At 38.3% G+C, this 22,570-nt stretch overlaps 1 protein-coding gene across 1 annotated transcript in view; it reads left to right on the forward strand.

Annotated features, from left to right (window-relative positions):
- The window catches only part of cntnap2a (contactin associated protein 2a), a 394,941-nt gene that overhangs the window by 340,465 nt on the left and 31,906 nt on the right, over positions 1–22,570 (forward strand). Inside the window, exons 17-20 of the mRNA XM_051882071.1 lie at positions 4,190–4,408; positions 11,380–11,616; positions 15,417–15,650; positions 16,846–16,979. Coding sequence (XP_051738031.1) covers positions 4,190–4,408; positions 11,380–11,616; positions 15,417–15,650; positions 16,846–16,979 — 824 coding nt within the window. The remainder of the gene's footprint in view (positions 1–4,189; positions 4,409–11,379; positions 11,617–15,416; positions 15,651–16,845; positions 16,980–22,570) is intronic.

A 22,570-nucleotide genomic window follows, 5' to 3' on the forward strand; every position in this document is an offset into this window, starting at 1 on the left:
AAATTTGAAATAGAAAGACTGAAATATTTTCTTGTAAAATGTAGGCTACTCCAATAATCTTTGTTTGGTCACACTTTATGTTTTTAACTACTTTCAACAAAAAAAAAAAGAAATGTTAGGGACAATGTACATATTGTGTTCATATATTTTTCATACACTTTTGCTGCTATTGAAGTGGGATACAGATAAGGTTAGAGACAAGTTTGGTGGTATGGGTAGGTTATGGATGGAGTAAGGGGTAAGGGAAGGTTAAATAGTGTAATTACATATGTAATTACAGAAATTAATTACAGCTGTAACTACATGCAGGTATTTTTTTTAAATATAAGTACAAGGCAAAAACATGTATGTACACAATAAGTGCATTGTATCAAATGATTTAGTGATTTAATTTAAATGTTAGTACATAGTAGTTAAAGACACTTAATATAAAGTGGGACCCTTTGTTATATTTACAACTTTGAAAAAATCTTTTTGTTTACAGTGTATGTACAAAAAGAGTTAAAACATTCATTTTTGGGTGAACTATTCTTTTAAATGTTCTTTGGCTGTACTTAGCTTGGTTTAAAGAAAATTCTGGCTTAGTGCATTATAATTTCCTTTTGACATGCAGATACCAGAATATATACCTTTGCAAATTAGCATTCACCATCTGTATAAAAGTCATTTATGTGGTATCATGAAATGCATCGGGCCATAACTGGTCTGTTGAATTGGTAGATCTACTCTTAGCCAGTTTGGCGGGCGATCTAATATACCCATATAAACACAAACCCACTTTTTCACTGCCATGCTGTTTGGCTTGTTGATTTTGTTTAGTTTTCTTTTGAATGCAAGAGCAGCGGTCCGCTGAATGCCCTCAGTTGTGGGCCGCAGAAGGTCCACACACATAAACAACCGCACACACAAGCAAAAACGCTCCCCAAGAACAGTGGCACACTCATGAAGCTCAGTGCTGGCTGGCCAAGTGCAGGAAATCCAATTACAGGGATCAGAGGGCTGAGAATGGTGGAGCAGTCCTAGTCCGAACTACACACCTGCCCCCCCACCCCCCTTCTCTCTCTCTCACACACACACAAATGGTCTTCAACACTCTCGAAGAGGGATTCGTTCTGTGTTTATTAAGTCCCCCTTGTTGTCAGTGGCTAGTTCTTATAGTTAACATTTCTAGTGAAGTGTGTAGCATCTACTGTAGTCACTGTGGAGCTGAATACTTGTATTCTGAAGGCTGAATCATCAAATGTTGTTCTTACTAGCTTTAATGTTTTCTATTATTTTGCTTTCTTTTACTTAGTGTATATAGTGTGATGCTCTGCACTGCAAGTCCATAAAAATAGGGCACAATGTACTGTGTAATCATTATCTGCATTGATTTTTCATGTTTTGCCCGTATTTTGAATGACTCATTGCATTGTTTTAGGCTTAAAGGAAATGTCTGTAATCTTAACGGATAATATCCTGGCAGAACATTACCAGTACCCTTTCCGTTTTTTTATGGATTTGTTTCTTACAATATGATCTCCTAAGCTTTCTTATTTACATTTGACTAAATTATTGATGGGATTTTGCTGATTATTCCGCATGTTTGGTAATGTTGATAAGTATGTGGGTGTTTCTTCAACCTCGGGTGATTTTATATGCATTTTTATTTCTTTTTTAAACTCGAAGATGTTTAACTTTTCACTGTTTTATGAAGGTCATATTAAAACTTTTACCATGCCATCATAATTTGTTTTGCTACTTTTCAATTGACTTTTATTTATAGATTTTAATGTTTTACCCCTGTTCCAGGCCCAAACTTTCAATCTTAGACTATCAACATCCATAATAAAAAGATGAATTATTACATGTTAAAAGAGTGGACTTTTTACTATATCAATATGTATTTTGTGAACATTATTTATATAATCTCTTCAAAATGTTAAATAAAAATAAAAGGCAAAATTTTGATTACACTAAAACATCTGTTCCTCTAATAAATTTCAAGTTATTATGATGATAGTTGGGTCTGGGTCTGATGTATGTCCAGTGTTTTGTTTAGTTTAAAAAAAGTTAATTTTCAAATTGCTATAGTACACGGTGCTAAAAGTGCCTAGTTGAAGAAACACCCATGTAACTGTGTCATAAATATAAGCTTGAATATATAATGTATGTTTATTTGTGTTAGCATGTGTGCTCATAACTGAGCTAAAATGGGCCACGCCTGCTCTGTTCTGTTGTTCTGATGGAACAGACCAACTTCGTGGCACTTGGCCTTTGCTCACAGACAGAGGTCAGGTGTGTTGACTGACCGTGTCATAGTTTCCCTCCTCCAGTTCAGAATCTGGGATGAACAGGTGGCTCTGTGGATCCCCAATTTCTGCAACATCTGCATCAGATTGTAGAACAGTAAAACAGCACCCCCTACTGAGAGCAGCAGGAACACCTGCCACTCCAGCGCGAAAGGAAACCAGAAAACAGACCTCCAAGAGCTCTCACACTGAACATTACATTGATTTCTTTGGCATAAATTACATAAATAAAACTCACTGGAGGTGGCTCACCATAGCAGATATTTGTAGAAAAAAATGTAAATTGTTTTTGTGTTTGGACAGTCTACTTTGTCCTGCAGCTGCCACACTTGGTATCATATCACAGCACATCTCTTAGCTTCCTAAGATGGTGACAATAGCAGCGGCCGGCTATCACTGCAGGCTCACTGCGCTGCCGACACAAAGCAGATCCAATTTAGTTCTTGCCTTCAGCATCTGTGCAGCCATAGTAACCCCTGCTGAACGGAGCCGGTCGGCCCAATGAATTTAGAGACATATTTGACTAGAAGCCAGGTTTGTCCTTTTAAATAATTTCACTTCAGTGGGTAAATGGCAGACTTTGTTTTGTTTTTTTTCTTGGCTTTATGCAGTATATTATTGTGTGTGTGTGTCATGTTGTTAATTGTAAATTGATATTTACCCCCATGGTGCTATAAAAATCATGAAAGCCCTCATTTTCATCTTGCAATCTGGAAATGTCGCTAAAACTTGAAGCATGACACCAGCTGAGCATTTGAAGCACTTGTTTTAGGTATCATGTGGCATCATGAATAATTATGAGATAGTGGCTTCTCATCAGATATACTATGCAGTCATTAAACACAATCATTCTACATTGTGTCTGAGAGTAGCACTAGATTGACAGTGAACGATGGCACTGTTGCTATGACATGTCTCAGGTGTCAGGTGGATGTTTCTAAATTTATCAAGGGTTAAACCCCAAGAGGCCTGGTCCTCTGGGGCCAAACATGACATACCACAGCAGTCATGGCTCAAACACACCTCGCCTCTCTTCTCCTTTCTCCTGCCATAAATACCATCTCCTCCTCCAGGAGTACAGCTGTCAATCTTCACTGTTTATGTAGGAGAATATGCAACATTGACTCATTAAAAGCTGTTGTGGCCTAAAATGAATTCAGTACGGTGAACAAACACTCTCCAACTCAGTTTAGGTCTGTTAAGAGGAATTTTAATGGCGTACCTGAGTGAAGCGGTCTGATGAGTTTGTGATTCTGCATTTTAAGTCACTACATTGGAGCTAAACAATAGTATGAGCCTTTTAATACAGCATTTGACATTTCAAGTTATTATGCAGTTATAAACAATGAATTAAGTACTTACAAATTAAAATGTAAATTAAAAATTATTGTTATAATGTACATAAAACGTTTCAACACCAATTACATTTTCAAAATACTGCATTGCATTAATAAATATTTAAATTGCATTCAATACATAGAAACCAATCTGAAAAACAAACCGCCAACTCTGTGTCCACATTACTTTTTATATTTACATTTTTCTTATTTTTCATATAAAATTATTTTATTTATATTTATTTACACTGATGGGTCAAAAGTTTGGAATAATTAGGATTTGTTAATGTTATTCAAAGAAGTCTCTTCTCCTCAGAAACGCAGAATTTATTTGGTCAAAAATACAGTAAAACAGTAATATTGTGAAGAAATATTACATTTTACGGTAATAACTGTTTTTTATGTGAATATATTTTAAAGTTTCATTTATTCCTGTAATGGCAAAGCTGAAATTTCAGCAGCTGTTACTTCAGTGTCACATGATCCTTCAGAAATCATTCTAATATGCTCAGTATTACAATAGTTTTAATGGTCTCTCTGTCTGTTTGTTTTTCCCTACAGCCCCAATGGTGGTGTCGTTTTCGTTCGATGTAGGAAACGGGCCGGTGGAATTGAACGTGTACTCTCCTTCCCCACTGAATGACGATCAGTGGCATCGGGTCAGCGCAGAGAGGAACACTAAAGAGGCCATACTACAACTAGACCAGAAATACAAGGAGGTCAGACCAGCACCTACACAGGGACACACGCGCCTGGAGCTCTACAGCCAGCTTTATGTGGGTAAGGGCTGCCCGCATCCACATATAGAGTATATATGGATTCATGTGGGTGAGGACTTCAGACAAAAAACTTTTCCATATACACCCACCCTAGAGAGCTGAAGCCCTAAGCCTGTTCATGCTAACAGTGATATGGTTGGAGGTCAGCAGGATGCTGTACTGTTGTTCTTTTCTAGTTATTCCTAATATTATTGATGGGCTCTTGAAAATCTTATTGCTGATTTAAATGGATAAAAAGAAGATCTTTCTTCATTATCATATACTCTTAAAATAAAGTTTCTTTATTGGCATCAATGGTTCCATGAAGAACTTTTAACATTCATAGAACCTTTCCATTCCACAAAAGGTACCTTTTTAATGGAAAAAGGCTCTTTAGGCGCTGTGTACACAAGTGTGTTTTTGTTTTAAAATGAAAACGATCCTCATCAATATTGGCATTTCCACTGTGTTCCAGAAACGATCTCCGTCTACACTACTCGACCAAAAACGCATGTCACATGACCGTTCATGCACACTGGGCATGTGCGTACAAGTGTAAAAAATATTGCGTTTTGCACATGTAGGCAGCTGCAGTATTATAAAATGCAGAGTTTAAAGGTGCAGTGTGTAAATTTTAGCGGCATCTAGCGGTGAGGTTGCGAATTGCTCAGTCCACCACTCACCCCTGCCTTTTGAAGCACATAAGTTATAGGAACTAGCCACTAGGATATTTCCCCGAGAGCTAATTTCTCCCCCAGGCCATGTTCCTGGTTGCATTCGCACCGGGAATAGGAACTCTGAAGCGGCCAACAGCGGCGTCTTTAAGAGCAGCATTTACAAGCGCTAAAAACCGGTGGATGGAGGATGCCTTGATCGGAGCTGCGTTTGTTGTGTGTCATGGGTTTCGTGATAACGGAGATTGAATTTAAACGCATAATTTACGTGACTGAAAGACCAAAAAGTGGGGCTAAGAGACGAAATCTCCCATGACACTTTCAGTATTACATATCATCGAGGCAGAGAAAAGAACACAACCCTGCAGACAACAGGTAAATGTCGTTAACACTGTTATCGAACTTCACGAACCCTTCCATGTTCGTGAAGTAAATATGTTTTGAAAATGCTGGGTGCTGGTGATTGATATGTGTTTGACCAATCAACGTACACTTACATCACTGATAGTTCCTATAGTGCTGGTTTAGACCCTACTCTGAAGTAGGAGCTAATTTAGTTCCCCCAAAAGGAGTTACTAGAACTAAAATCGTTCCTAGTTCCTGCGGTGCAAACACAGCAAAATCTGGGTTCTTCAGCCAATAGTTCTAGGAACTATGAAAAGGTTCCTCCGGTGCGAAAGCCTCTATAGAGAAGCTACGGTGGCCGGCACAGGACAAATATGTTGTCGTCTGAGACAGGAGAGAGTAGCCAGTCAAGCAATGAGGTTTTTTCTTATTTCTAACAAAGAATGGGCTCTGCTTATAATAAACCAGACGACTACTACTATTACTATTTTCTTTGTGCGTATTCAACTTAGTGATGATGCAAGCTGCCTCTAAAAACACCAACAAAGAAGAAGCTCTGTAGAGCAGTTTGTCCATTTAGGGCTACTGTAGAAACATGCCGGAGCAAAATGGCCACTTAACATGTAAGGGGGCCCGCTGTGTATGAGATAGAAATGACTTATTCTTAGGTAATAAAAACATAATGATTCATTATATTAGGTCTTTATACACCACTGAAACATAGTTATGTGTATTATATTGCATTTCTGTCAATAGATCCTCCTAAAAAGTACACACTGCACCTTCAACTGCACAATGGCTGCTAAAAAGGACCTACAAAGTCAGCAAAGCATGCAGTTTGGTCTCCATGTTATTGTTCACACGGTCGTCGAGGCTGGTATGTTATAGAGCCGTTGACAGAGATGGCTCTGGGCTGCGTTTCCTAAAAGCATTGTACCAACGGTCTCTACGATCAATTTAGGCTTACAATGCTTTTGGGAAATGCATCCCTAGTCTGTTATTGTCGTGTTCTGGTAGCCTAATGTGGGCAGCCACACCTTCGTTTTCAAAAGTCAACGTTTTGGTCTGTTTACACTGAAACGCAACCCCGGATTTTACAAACGAAAATGGTGTCTGCAGCATTTCTGAAAGTCTCCATTTTCAAGGGTTGAAAATGCCGGAGTAGTGTAAACGACAGGAGTATCCATAGCAGAAACCGAAAATGCACTAGTGTAAACGAGCCTTAGATTATTAAAATGTTCTTCACACTATGAAAAAAATGTTTCTTTTGAGAACAGTTGACTGAAATGTTCTTTGGGGAACCAAAAAATGGTTTCTCTATGGCATCGCTGTGAAAACCCCCTTTTATGGAACCTTTATTTTTAAGAGTGTACTCAAAAAAGACACAATTTCTCCTGAATCTCTATATTCTTAGCTGTTCTTTTGAGTTTGACTTATTCTCTTTTCTCTCTCTCCATCACTTTCTCACTCTTTTTCTCCCTGTCTCTTGCTGTTTTTGCTGAGAAATCAGCTGTTTCTCTTGCGAACAGAGCTCTATGTTCTTGTGTGTCTGAAAGTGAAAATGTATTTATAGTCAGCAGTCTAAATGCAGGTGTAGCTATTAAAACCTGCACTTAATGACATGGAACCCTGGGGAACCTATTCGCCTCCAAAGTATGAAAAAGTCTACTGTAAAGAAAGGGAAGCTGAAAATGGGTTTGACTGAATATAGCTGAAAAATGTCTCGGGCACAGCAGGGAATGTGACTAATAATGGTGTCATGTGTGCTATGCTAACATTAGCAAGGAGTCTTTTTATGGCTTTAAAAGTGTGAAAAAGCTGTGTCACTCATGAGTCAATTATCTTTTGAACAGAATGGCTTTGGGCTTTCATTGTGCTATTTTGTGCTTTGACTTATTCTTTTCAACAAATGACTCTGACGCTCATTAAGAAAACGGAAGATAATACACCCCTATGGCTTTCTTGAGAAAGCTTTTAGAAAGCTTGTCTAGTTTGCATATTTAAAGCTTGAAATCAAGAAAAATGTCCAGGTTTCCAAAAATGAGAAAATGAGCTGAAAGCCCAAGTTTTAATTGATATCAAAGTTATTAATTGATTTTGTAAAGCAAAATTCTCCAACACAGGAATACAAATTTTGAAATATTCACAAACAAATTTTATATCATCAGTGCTTTGATTTTTTATTTTTTATTTTTTTTTTTTTTTTATTGAAACAGACAGTGTGAACAGATTTTGGGAGTAAATCAATCTTACCAAATCTAGCTGCATCTTTGCCACTAAAGTTTAAATTAGATGTTATTCGAATGTTGGATCTTGAAACAAGTATAGCTTAAAGAGAAGGTCACACTAGGCTTTAAGCATGTGATATTTCTTTGGAACCAGCAAAATCATGGATATTAATATTCAATATATTGCCCAGCCTAAGCTGTAACCCTCTCTAGGTCTCATTTGCATGTTGTCCATGGAGCACATGAAATTTTCATTCCTGTTCTGGATTGGTTGTCTAATCCCTGTTCATTGTTTCAGTAGAATGTTGATGTGAATGTTTGCGGAGAGCGGCTCTCAGTCTTTAGTCCCTGACCCTCAGTGGGAAAACTAATTGGTTTATATCTGCTGAGTGGGCAGGGGTGGAGATGTCCAGACCTGTCAAGCCTCTCTCTGGCCTCCTCTCCTCTGCTTATGCTTGCTCTGTGCTCACTTCTTCAGCACCATTTAATCCCATGCCATAATTTATTGATAAAGCAGATTGCCTTCTACTTCCTTTCACCCATGGATGCTTGTGTCTATTTAAATTTGTTTTGCATTTATAGTGGCCTCTTTGTATTTAATGGAGGATTAAATGCTTGCTCGTTCTTTATTGTCTTTCCCTTCATTTCAAATAACAAGCAGACCTTTGATTTAACAGCCACTAACACGTTTACATTAGTTCCTGGTATTATAATATGCATATGTCAGTATTCACTGTTTACATGAATCTTTAATACTTCTCTGCTACCCACCATCAAGTTGTTGTTTTTTGTGTTCTCTTTAAAGCTTGGTATTGATTATGCATTAAGTTTCTCATCACTGCATGTTTTTTTGTTTTTTGTTTTTATTATTTTCTTATTATATATTTTTTTCATTATTTATTTTTTATTATTTTATATTTTGGTGTTATTTTTCTTTCTTTCATTGCTTGCACGTCTGGGCGGTATGTGTTCTCCAAAGGGAAGCCAGCATCATGGGCCTGTCAGGACAGTAGGTAACTTTTTCGTAAAATGTACCCCAACAAACAGTCTAGTGTAACCTAGATTATCTATCTATCTATCTATCTATCTATCTATCTATCTATCTATCTATCTATCTATCATCTATCTGTCTGTCTTGACTGTCTGTCTATCTGACTGTCTATCTGACTATCTATCTAACTATCTCTGTCTGTCTGTCTGTCTGTCTCTATCTATCTATCTATCTATCTATCTATCTATCTATCATCTCTATCTATCTGTCTGTCTGTCTCTATTTATCTGTCTGTCTATCTGTCTGTCTGTCTACTATCATAATGTCTATCTGTCTATCTATCTATCTATCTATCTATCTGTCTGTCTGTCTGTCTGTCTATCTATATCTCTCTGTCTGTCTGTCTGTCTGTCTGTCTGTCTACTATCATACTATCAGTATGTCTGTATATTTATCTATCTATCTATCTATCTATCTATCTATCTATCTGTCTGTCTCTCTGTCTGTCTGTCTGTCTGTCTCTCTGTCTGTCTGTCTGTCTGTCTGTCTACTATCATAATGTCTATCTATCTATTTGTCTGTTATACTATCATTATATCTATCTATCTATCTATCTATCTGTCTGTCTGTCTGTCTGTCTATCTATCTATCTATCTATCTGTCTGTCTGTCTGTCTGTCTGTCTACTATCATACTGTCTATCTATCTATCTATCTATCTATCTATCTATCTGTCTGTCTATCTGTCTGTCATAATATCTATCTATATCTATCTATCTATCTATCTATCTATCTATCTATCTATCTGTCTGTCTCTCTGTCTGTCTGTCTGTCTGTCTCTCTGTCTGTCTGTCTGTCTGTCTACTATCATAATGTCTATCTATCTATCTGTCTGTTATACTATCATTATATCTATCTATCTATCTATCTATCTATCTGTCTGTCTGTCTGTCTGTCTGTCTGTCTATCTATCTATCTATCTATCTGTCTGTCTGTCTGTCTGTCTGTCTACTATCATACTGTCTATCTATCTATCTATGTATCTATCTATCTATCTATCTGTCTGTCTATCTGTCTGTCATAATATCTATCTATCTATATCTATCTATCTATCTATCTATCTATCTATCTGTCTGTCTGTCTGTCTGTCTATCTGTATCTCTCTGTCTGACTGTCTGTCATACTATCATTATATCTATCTATCTATCTATCTATCTATCTGTCTGTCTGTCTGTCTGTCTGTCTGTCGGTCTATCTGTATCTCTCTGTCTGTCTGTCTGACTGTCTGTCATACTATCATTATATCTATCTATCTATCTATCTATCTATCTATCTATCTATCTATCTGTCTGTCTGTCTGTCTGTCTGTCTGTCTGTCTATCTATCTATCTATCTATCTATCTATCTGTGTGTCTGTCTGTCTGTCTGTGTGTCTCTGTCTACTATCATACTATCATTATGTCTTTATATCTATCTATCTATCTATCTATCTATCTATCTCTGTCTGTCTACTATCATACTATCATTATGTCTGTCTGTGATATTTTGTACATGTGATCTTTTTCTGTAACATAAGGCTATAAACAGCCTGTACAACGCAAACGTAAAAGCAGAAAAAATACTGCACTGGGCAGGATGGTCTAATAAATGTAATATGCTAATTCATTACAGTTTCATTAGAAAATAATTTCCAATTCATGGCTCATCAGAGATGGAGGCAGTGAACTTCAGAAGGGTTTTAACAGCTTGACATAACAGCCCCTTTCCTCACACATATTATTCATTATACTGTACTTATTTTAAAAGTTAAAACACATCTTGTGTTTTTAAAAAAAAATGCTGGTGAAAAAGGTTTGTGAAGTTGATTCTTCAGTAACAAACAAGGGCAGAAGAAAATGCCTGCTAAGTGACATGAATCCAATTGGAACAATCATGCGATGAGGTATAAATAGAAATGTTAATTAAAATGTGTTTGTGTGTTTATCTTGTGTTCGTCCTTGAAACATGAGACATTGTGTCTTACATTTTATAATAGTAGTATTTACTGTACATTTGACGATAAGAGTTCCGCTCAGGTTTATTAGCAAAGGATTCAGTGAGTTTGTTTTGTATTAAATAGGCAACCAGGTCACCATTTCAATTAAAACTCCCCTGTTAATGTAAAACTAAGTTTAGAAAACTTAATTTGTTTTCTTATTCTGTAAAGAATAAGCAAACTGAAGTGTCTCTAATCTATAGATACTCCAATCCATATTTCACTGGAGGAATTGATTAAACTTTTCTCGATTGGCAGCTTGATAAATTGTAGTAGGTTTGTACTTGTGTGTCTGTTTTTATTATTTACCGTTAGTAAATAATTGATGCATCCTGCCAGGACATTTACTATTAATCTAGTATTATTCTATCAAATGATTGTATGATTTCTGTTTAACTGGGCAGTTTCCTATAATGAAAAGGGCACGACATTGAGCAATTGGTAAATATTTATTTTCTCTTGGAAGTGGAACTCTAATGGTGTCTGATTTCTCCAAGGTCTATTGTATTGAATGGTACATGCCATAATGAATGAAACGCACCAAAAGGGGTTCAACTGTTGGCTGAGACTTAATGTTTCTCATTTAACCTTTTGTTTTCAAGCTTGTTGTTGAGCCTGCAATTAAAATGAAGGATCAAGTCATTTTGTTGTGCCAATTATGCTTTTATTAAGACCATTGTTGAGCGAAATATTGACTAGTCTTGTTTCCATTTCTCATCTAGGTGCAGCAGGAGGTCAGAGAGGATTTCTTGGATGCATCCGCTCTTTGAAGATGAACGGGGTGACCCTTGACTTGGAAGAGAGGGCAGAAGTCACTCCTGGTGTGAAGCCTGGTTGTTCAGGTCACTGCACCAGTTTTGGGATGTATTGCCGTAATGGTGGCAAGTGTGTGGAGAAATACAATGGCTACTCCTGTGACTGCACCACCACAGCTTATGATGGGCCTTTCTGTTCGAAAGGTCAGTATGCATAATGCAAATTAAAACATTTCTGTGAAGTTTGTACACCTTAACCAGAGATATGACACTGAACAACTTGTTCTTTAAACTTAAAACTTGTACATTACAGACTCATGAAAATGTGTCTGGACTAAAATTGGCAGGAATCACTGAGAGCAACACTTTGCATTCAAGCTCCGCCTCCCTCATTTGAATATAGTAATAGCATCACTGACATGAACAGGCCTTTTCTGTAGTTCGTGCTGTGGGTCAAGACCTCCATCAAACACTGCATGCCCTCCGTTTAAAGATGGCGACTACGAGCCAGAGACTCAGATGGTTGCCCTTAGCTTTCAACATGTCCTTTCGCTTGAAATATGCATGAACAACCTTGTAATTGCAAGGTTTTAACTCACATTTCCATTTTACACATATTTACTTGTGCCGTCTAGGGTATTTCAGTCAATATCGAATTCTCTCAGATTCTTTGCCTCTGGGTCAGTGCAATTGCTCCCACAGGCTGCTTTACATCTGTGGTTCAATACAGTATCACTCCAGGAAGAGGAATCTGTTCTCTGTGCTGCTTCACTTGGATTCGTAGTCATGGATGTGATGCATTTCTTCACATCTATATGCTATTTAGTGCATTTATCTAGATTTAAATGGTAATTTCACCCAAAAATGAAGGTGGTGTCATCATTTACTCGCCCTCGTTTTGTTCCAAACCTGTATGACTTTACATCTTTCGCAGAACAACAATTTTTTTTTTGTCCATACAATGAAACTCAATGTGGTTAAGTTCTGTTTTGGACACACTTGAATATTATTGTATGTTAAAAGACAACAGATCTTCAGTAAATCTTTTATGTTCTACAGAAAAAAACGTAAATAGCGTAGGAGAATGTCACAGAAAAGAAGAAATTGTTGAATAAATTCATTATTTTTGTTTTGTTTTTGCACACAAAAAGTATTCTCGTTGCTTCATAAAATTAAGGTTGAACCATTGCAGTCACGTGGACTATTTTATCAATGTCTTTAGTACCTTTCTGGACCTTGTCAGTGGTGGTTAAATTGCTGTCTATGGACGAGTCAGAGAGCTCTCGGATTTCATCAAAAATATCTTAATTTCTGTTCTGAAGATGAACGAAGGTCTTACGGCTTTGGAACAACATGAGGTTGAGTAATTAATGAAAGAATTTTAATTTTTTGGTGAACTAACCCTTCAATTATGGTCCTTGGTATGAATGTGCCTGTTTACACCAAAAGCAGAACTCACAGATAGTCATTTTTTTAACATTAAATTTTAAACAAAAAGGCACTCCAGTTGTTATCTTTGAAGGATTTCAAATGTCTTAATGCAAAATATAACCAATTTGACAATACGGAGATCACTTAGGCTACTTTAATGCAAAATTAAGAACTTGAGCTTTTTCATTTCAAGTCAACATTAAATGAAAAAGCTCAAGTAAATGCATGTTATAGATCTTATTGTGAATGATTCATCCATGTATGTTTATTTTTTTTTACCTCATAATGTTAAATCAAAATATCATAACTCAGTCTTTCAGTGACTTCTCTCTGGTGACGTATGCCATACTTCTCTAATCATTTAGTCTGCTTAAACCCCGCCCCATTACAATTAACTGCAAGCTCGCATTTATTTTTGAGTGCCACGCCCACATCTCAAAATCCAATCAACAACCAATGCATATTACCAAGTCGTGGCCCTACATTTTTTCTTTTTCAAAGATAAGCAGTGGTAGTGCAGTAGATAAAGGATCCGCTCAAGGGACGGTAAAGTTGTTGGTCCTCAGAGCACATCACAGAAATGTAATTCCTAATATCTGTACCAGCCTTACCCTGCTTTTCATGCTCCTGCTGTGTCGAGGCTTTTGCCCCAGTGGTACTCAAACATGGTGTTTTTGTCTCTGTTGCCTCTGAACCCCACAGTCCAGCCTGGAAGAAATGTAAAGATTACTCAAGGGCCTCGCAGCAAATAATTAAACCAATCTATAGTCTCTGCACTGATTTCCTTCCTCCTCCTGATACAGCATTTGTACAAAACTCATTTGTACTTAGCGCTTTGTTCCCGGGGGTAAAACGGCTGAATGAGAGAATGCCATGAATAGCAGATAAACCCACCTCATCCTCTGTGTACATGAGATATTCGGTGCGGGTGCACATTGTCATGTTCGTTCACTCTCTTTTTACCCTTGTGTGTATTTACTTCATTACCCATGTTGATTTCCCATGGTTCTCCCTGTTCCACCCCATATGCAACAAATCCTGCGTTGTTTATACTGCTTCTGTGTAAGACAAATCTACGCATACTTGCACACACGTCCTAGCAGCCGGGTTAAACGATCCATGTAAGGACCTTTGTTCTCCCCCTCAAGTAAAAAGGTAATAGGAAAGTGTCCTCTGGTTTTATAGCTATTGAAGAAGCCCCTCATGAATACAAAACATGTCTATAATGTCAGTTTCCTTGCCCTTCTACTGCAGATGGCCAAGCCAGACATCACTTACACATTCACAGTGCACATTTATTGAATGGTGGCCATGATTTTGCCGGAAGTATGATTGTGTTCTGGGTTCAACATCTTTTGTTGGTCATCAAACAGAATTCCTGTAAAGAGTCATAGTTTTAACTAGAACTAGGTATCACCAGCTACCTCACAATACAGCTTATATTTGATATATGTCAAATTTTTATATCTAATTTGTGCACTTAGCTTCACTTTTTTAGGCTAAAAATATTTACATTATATATATATATATATATATATATATGAACACATATATACATATATACAACTATGCAACTATTATTTTTTGTAAAAATTAACTTTCAGTTTTTTTTCAGTAAGGATGCATTAAATTGATCAAAAGTGGCAGTAAAGAGATTTATAACATTACAAAAGACTTCTGTTTTAAATAAATAAACTTTTATGAACTTGCTATTCACCACGGTTACCACAAAGATATTAAGCAGCACAACCATTTTCAATATTCATCATAATAAGAAATGTTTATTGAGCACCAAATCAGCATATTAGAATGATTTCTGAATCTAGTGAAAGTAATGCTGAAAATTCAGCTTTGCAATCACAGGAATAAATTTTAAAATATATTCAAATAGAAAACTGTTGTTTTAAATTGTAATAATATATCAAAATATTACTGTTTTACTGTATTTTGATCAAATACATGCATCCTTGGTGAGAATAAGAAAAAAAATCTTACTGACTCCAGACTTTAAGCAACAGTGTACTGTACATAAGTAAAAGTATCAGTACAATATATGATTGTATTTGCTCAGCCATAGTCCTAACTTTAAAGGGTTAGTTCACCCAAAAAAGTCATCATTTACTCACCCTCATGTCGTTCCAAACCCGTAAGACCTTCGTTCATCTTCAGAACACAAATTAAGATGTTTTTGATGAAATCCGAGAGGTTTTTTTTTATTTTTTTATCTCCCATAAAAAGCAATGGAATTACCATGTTCAAGGTCCAGAAAAGTAGTAAAGACATCATTAAAATAATCAACGTGACTACAGTGGTTCAACCTTAATGTTATGAAGCAACGAAAATACTTTTTGTGCGCAAAAGCGCAAAAAGTATTCTCATCACTTCATAACATTAAGGTTGAATCACTGCAGTCATGTTGGTGGTTTTAATGACAGTAATTAATGACAGAAATTTCATTTTTGGGTGAACTAACCCTTTAAACCTAACCCTGTTCATAAAAATTGTTGTTCTAGGGCCCACAAGAATGTTGCCTAAATGTCAATATCATCTAAAAATGCCTCATTCTTTTCCAGACGTTGGCGGTTTCTTTGAGGCGGGAACACTGGTCAAGTATAATCTGGTACCTGAAGTGGTGGCTGCAGCCTCCAGCCTGGATGAGAAGAGCGTAATCCACAACCTGCCCGTCGAGACCAACCTGACACGTGAAGACCTGACCTTCAGCTTTAGCACCTCTACTTCTCCCAGCCTTCTGGTCTATGTCAGCTCAAAGACCCAGGATTACATGGCCGTGGTGCTCCATCACAATGGTAAGACGCCGTCTGAGGCATTGCGAAGATGAGACAAACTCATTGATTCAAAGACCCTTTTCACAGACTGTGATGATGTTCTTAAAATCATCCACAGTTATTAAAATAATAAATCTAGCAAAGTTTTTTGTATTTTAGTTTTTTTTAATGTATGTACATTCATAACACTATACTTTGTGTATACATTAAATTACAGAAAACTGGTTAATGACGGCGAATTTGACATTTGTTCTTTCTTCTGACCAATGTAAAGAATCTCTCAATATTTTTTTCCTCTTGTGGAAAGTCATAGAAATTCTATCCTGGATTGAGGCTGATGGGAATGCAAAAAAAATATTTGTTGTAGTTTACAACACTATAGAAGTTTACCCAACTATGATTTCTGCTTCTGAGAACCCCAGAAATGTAAAAGGGGTCCATTGTTCCATGACTATATATTCAAAATCAAATATGTTCTGATTAGCTGTTATTGTACAGCACTGTTGCTTTCAGTATGAATGGACAAATTGCACCTGGTCTTTGCAGTTCTTCATTAAGTATTGATGCTGACGCAATACATGTGTGTCTATGATTGTTCCACAGCAGTTCTGAAACTGCACTGTAATAATAAAAGAGAATTTATTGCAGCAGGCTGAATTGCTTTTTGAAGTGGAAGCGCAACAGTAAAAGCTAATTATATGACAAATGGCAGAGCGCAGGCGATTACATCCCTGTTTGTTTGGCGTAAGCACAACACTATTTTTTAGAATTTAAAAGTAAAACGCACCCAGTGTTTAAAAAAAAAAGACCCTTATTCCCTTCAGGGACACGATTTCACATTAAACTCAGTGACTCAGATGTACCATTGTTTAATTTGTAGAGCGGCGTTTTCGTTAAACACCATTCCATAAAAGCTAAAGTGGACACACAAGACTGGTGATACTTCTTCTTTGAGTTAAGCAACCTAAGCCCACATCGAATTTTACTCCGTAGCCTCTGAGCAAATTTGGCCTTTGCTATAACCCAAATGAGGTTGTGCTCTTCCCTGCAGCCTGTAGGGCCATTGCGCAGGAGTGTGCAGTGGAGGTGAGTGATGTCAGAGAGTAGAACTGATGCACAACACTCACTTACTCATGCATTCTGCATTCAGGAAGACTGCAGTGCGGGTTAAGCTCTCAATAAATGTGGTCTTTCTGTCTCACCCCGTTTCACTCAGGTACCCTGCAGCTGCGGTACAACTTGGGTGGTCTCAGAGAACCCTTCACCATTGATATTGACCAGAGGAACTTGGCCAATGGGCAGCCCCACACCGTCAACATCTCCCGGGTGGAGAGAAACATAGAAGTACAGGTGGGAAACACATGAGACTGACCAATCTCATGTATTAATTCTGATTCAATAATGCAGTAGTTAGCTAGTCAGCTTCCTCACTGAAACTGAAATAAAACCTCAATATGGACTAATTTGAAAATCTCTACATAGGCAACTAAACTGCACAAAAAAATCTCACAAACAATTTCACAGTTAAGGTGGATGTTAACATGTCATCCCCTTGAAATTACACTGCTCAAAAAAATTAAAGGAACACTTTTTAATCAGAGAATAGCATCAAGTCAGTTAAACTCCTGGGATATTGATCTGGTCAGTTAAGTAGCATAGGGGTTTGTTAATAAGTTTCAGCTGCTTTGGTGTTAATGAAATTAACAACAGGTGCACTAGATGGGCAAACAATGAGACGACCCCCAAAACAGGAATGGTTTTACAGGTGGAGGCCACTGACATTTTTTTACACAAGTTTTGCATTTGGATAGGGTCAGTGTCACTGCTGGTAGCAGTAGGGCCCTACAGAGGTTGCACGGGCAGTCCAACTCCTTCAGGATGGCACATCAATACGTGCCATTGCCAGCACAGTCTCAAGAGCATGGAGGAGATTCCAGGAGACAGGCAGTTACTCTAGGAGAGCTGGACAGGGCTGTAGAAGGTCCTTAACCCATCAGCAGGACTGGTGTCTGCTCCTTTGTGCAAGGAGGAACAGGATGAGCACTGCCAGAGCCCTACAAAATGACCTCCAGCAGGCCACTGGTGTGAATGTCTCTGACCAAACAATCAGAAACAGACTTCATGAGGGTGGCCTGAGGGCCCAACGTCCTCTAGTGGGTCCTGTGCTCAATGCCTGGCACCCTGGAGGTTGATTGGCATTTGCCATTGAACACCAGAATTGGCAGGTCTGCCACTGGCACCCTGTGCTTTTCAGATGAGAGCAGGTTCACCCTGAGCACATGTGACAGATGTGAAAGCGTCTGGAGAAACCATGGAGAACGTTATGCTGCCTGTAACATCGTTCAGCATGACCAGTTTGGTAGTGGGTCAGTGATGGTCTGAGGAGGCATATCTATGGAGGGACGCACAGACCTCTACAGGCTAGACAATGGCACCCTGACTGCCATTAGGTATCGGGATGAAATCCTTGGACCCATTGTCAGACCCTACGCTGGTGCAGTGGGTCCTGGGTTCCTCCTGGTGCACGACAATGCCTGGCCTCATGTGTCGAGAGTATACAGGCAGTACCTGGAGGATGAAGGAATTCATACCATTGAATAGCCCCCATGCTCACCTGACCTAAATCCAATAGAACACTCCAATAGATCCAATAGAACTAGGACATTATGTTTCGGTCCATCTGACGCCACCAGGTTGCACCTCAGACTATACAGGAGCTCAATGATGCCCTGGTCCAGATCTGGAAGGAAATACCCCCAGGACACCATCCATCGTCTCATTAGGAGCATGCCCTGACGTTGTCAGGCATGCATACAAGCACGTGGGGGCCATACAAACTACTGAGTAACATTTTGAGTTGCTGCAATGAAATTTCAGCAAAATGGACTAGCCTGCTGCATCATTTTTTCACTTTGATTTTCGGGGTGTCTTTGAATTCAGTCCTCTGTAGGTTGATCATTTTCATTTCCATTAAACGATGTGGCATCCTTTCATTCCTAACACATTACCCAGTCCATATCAGTATAGATATCCAGCATGATATTTTACTTTAATTTTTTTTGAGCAGTGTTTAAGGTTCTAGCTGCATTCTGAGCAGTTCTGAGATATTGAGCTTCAAAGTTTGTTGCATTCTATTGGACTTTGTAGATATAACCTTTTTGTTTTCTAAATAAAAAGTCACTAAATGTACTCAACATTACCAAAAACATCACATAATGTAAATAAGTTGTCACAGAATAAGAATATGTGAATAACTCAATTTTGACAAAAATGTCAGATAGAACCTTTATAATTAATATTTATATTAATATTAACTCAGTACTGTAATAATCACAAAAAATACACTGCCCGGCCAAAAAAAAGTTACTGTTTGGATTTAAATAGGCAAATAAGGAGATCTTAAGAGATTGATGGAGTGTGTAGCTTTTCATTTCTTAAACAACCATGTAGGAAGACGTATCATGGCCATAATCCAGGATGACAAAGCCAAGATTCATCATGCTCAAATTGTTAAAGAATGGTTGGGAGGGAGCATGAAGAATCATTTTCACACATGAATTGGCACCTCTGAGTCCACCTTAGAGGACTGTTGCCAAACATATAACATGCTGGAAACATCATAATCACTGCAATAATGATCCAATTATAGACTCTTAAGTTTGGATTTAAATCCAAACAGCAACTTTTTTTTTTTTAATTGGGAGCTATATTATAGAACACTATTCTATTGATACTTTATTAATTCAATTAAATTAACTGAATAAAATTAAATGTTATTTTTTATAATAGAACTGTTTTTGTTAGGATAAAATTATATCGTAATAATAAGTATATTTTATAATAACAAAATGAATAATACATAGCTTATACATATATAAGGTAAAAGTATTAATTTAAATTTGTGGAATTAAATTAAATTATTTTCATTATAACACAATTATATTATACAGTACATATATAAGTAAAAATATTGATTTTGATATAGGAACTATTGTATTGTAAGTCATTTATAAATTGCTTGTTTAAAAGTACCTGCATATTATATTTATTTAATTTATAATTAATATAATATTAATTATTCTTAAACTTTAATCAGAATGTAGTTGTTTTTTTAAGATTGTGGAATGATGGCTAAAATTGTTGCCTAGCTTTCTTTGTTTAGGAACAGAACTGATATGTCACATATGCGGGTATGTGAGTGGATGTGTGCCATGTCTGTTACCCAGGATGCACTGCATTGGTCTCACAGGCCCAACTGCAGTACGGAAGCGGGATAATTGAAAGCCTGTATTGATCCCTGAACTGAGACTCGGGTACACTGTAGATTTTTTTATGTCCTAAATGGCAGGACACGCAGCATCTCGTGTGGTCGATAAGCAGGATATTCAGCAAGATAAAGATGATAAAGGAGTGAGCAAGATCACAGAAACGCTTGAGCACTACCACACCAGATCAGTAAAAAGTGTGGTGATATCAAGTTCTATCTGAGGGCAGGTGATAAAAATTAACTACAGAAGGATCAGGGACGTTCAAAACCATGTCAAAGGCTCAACGGCGCTGGCCGGGACCCTTCTCCCCCTCGCCATCGCTGTAAGAACACGTGCCAAGAGAATAATATTGAATGACAGGTGCAAAGATCATGTCAGATATACTGTGACCTTGTCAGCAAAATTGTGGGCTTGGTTGTCTTGTTGCTTTTCTCTGTCTGTCTGTCTGTCTGTCTGTCTGTCTGTCTGTGTCTTTGGCTCCTGCTCTGTTCTGGGCTCCTAAATCAAATAATCAAATTCCTGCTGTCTGGACGGATGAAACACAGCACAGATAAGCCCGTGGGCATGAGGCTTAAAGAAGGGCTGTAGCTCTCTTAAATTCTGCCTTATTTCTTGCGACACATCTCTGCCAAGCCCAAGATCCTGCAGACCAGAGCTAGAAATCTGGCATGGGGTGAAATATATAGAGGGAGAAAGAGAAAACCATAGCCCTTTTACCCTGTCTTTATGGCCCCTGGGAACCCCGCTGACATTGCAGCAAATAGAAACCCAGAGCCATCCTTCACACAATGACCTATGTGTGTGAGGGGTTTAGATGTGTGTGTTTATGACACTAGGGGCAGCTCTCCTTTACTTTGTTTTGTGTATACCTGTGTGTTGAATGTCCTTTAGCACTGCTCATGTCCACACACACACACACACACACACACACACACAAGCACACACTGCATGGCAATCAAGCAGGTACTCCTAAGGTAGATCACGTAGAAGTGTAAATTAAAGGCAGGGATAAGCCTACAGATATCTGTTATGTTTGTCCAAGTCTGATGAGTTCTTTTTAATTAGCCCAGCAGGTGTATAAGGGCTGTTAAATTAGGTTTTTTTCTCAAAATTACAGATACGTCCTTTTGTTTTGTTGGAATTGACGAATAACATGAACTTTGATGACATTTAATACATTTCCAATTGTCCACTATGCTTTTTCAACAATAACAAGGTTTTTTTTCAACATCAAGATTTTGTTAAAATGTGCATATATATATATATATCAGGGGCGTTTTCTCCGAGGAGGCAAGGGAGGCAGTGCCTCCGCAAAAAATAGGATGAAAAATGAATCCATATTACAAAAATATAAAACAACGCAAATATTACAAAATGTGACATTAAAAAGTGTACAAGTCATTTGTTTTTTCTGAAGGAACACTGTCCAACATTGACACCCGCAGGTGAAGTTAAAGCAGGAGTCCGCATCTCTCATGCCTCCTCTCAGCTCATAGGGAATCAACAGACACCCTAAATCGTGCGGTGGGTTTTGTGGGGGTAATTGAGAATGATCTTCTCTCTCAGAATTGCTGAGGTATCCGCAACTATACTGGTCTTTTCCTGCATCTGTTGTTGGGTGTGAGAGAGAAGGGCCAGGTCATCGGCAAAGTCGAGATCATCCAGTTGTGTCAATATTGTCCACTGGATGCCGTTTCGATTCTGGGTTGTAGATGTCTTTATAACCCAGTCTGTTGCCAGCAGGAACAGGAAGGGCGATCGTAAACAGCCTTGCCTGTCATGAACTATCCTGCAGGTCATCCCTTCATAAGAGTTTTTGATGATGTTTGTGATCTGTCTGGCACTCCATGGTGTCTCAGTAACTTCCAGAGGGTCTGTCTGTCCATGCTGTCAAACGCCTTCTCATAGTCAATGAAATTGACATGGAGAGGATAGTTCCACTCCAGCGATTGCTCCAAGATGATATGTAATGTTGCAATCTGGTCGATGCATGACCTGCCCTTATGAAAACCAGTCTGTTGGTCTCGGAGTTGGAGATCTATTTCATCAATAGAGAGAAGATCAAGCTACTAAAGATCAACACAGCCATAACACTTGGAGAAGAGGCGCTAGAGGAAGTGGACAGCTTCCCTTACCTTGGCAGCATAATTGATAAGAATGGGGGGACAGATGCAGATGTGAGAACAAGAATCTGCAAAGTCAGAGCAGCTTTCCTCCAGCTGAAGAACGTCTGCCGATCCTCTGTGATAGGCATCAACACCGAGATCAGGGTCTTCAACACCATTGTGAAGCTTATCTTGCTGTATGGAGCAGAGACCTGGAGAACCACCACCACTACCATGAAGAGAATCCAGGTTTTCATCAACATCTGCCTCAGAAGGATCCTCGAGATCCATTTGCCAGACAAGATAAGTAATGAAGAACTGTGGCAACGAATGAAACGGCAACCCTTGGAAGATGACATCCTCCAAAGATGCTGGAGGTGGATTGGACATACCCTCCACAGGCCTGCAGACAGTATCACAAGGCAAGCCCTCACCTGGAACCCCCAAGGGAGGAGGAAGAGAGGCCGACCAAGAAACACCTGGTGCTGTGATCTGGAGGCAAATCTGAGGAGGATGGGCCACACGTGGGGGGAGCCGGAACGATTGGCCCAGGACCGAGACGTCTGGA

Source organism: Ctenopharyngodon idella, chromosome 23, assembly GCF_019924925.1.
Source record: "Ctenopharyngodon idella isolate HZGC_01 chromosome 23, HZGC01, whole genome shotgun sequence".
In the NCBI taxonomy this organism is placed as follows: domain Eukaryota; kingdom Metazoa; phylum Chordata; class Actinopteri; order Cypriniformes; family Xenocyprididae; genus Ctenopharyngodon; species Ctenopharyngodon idella.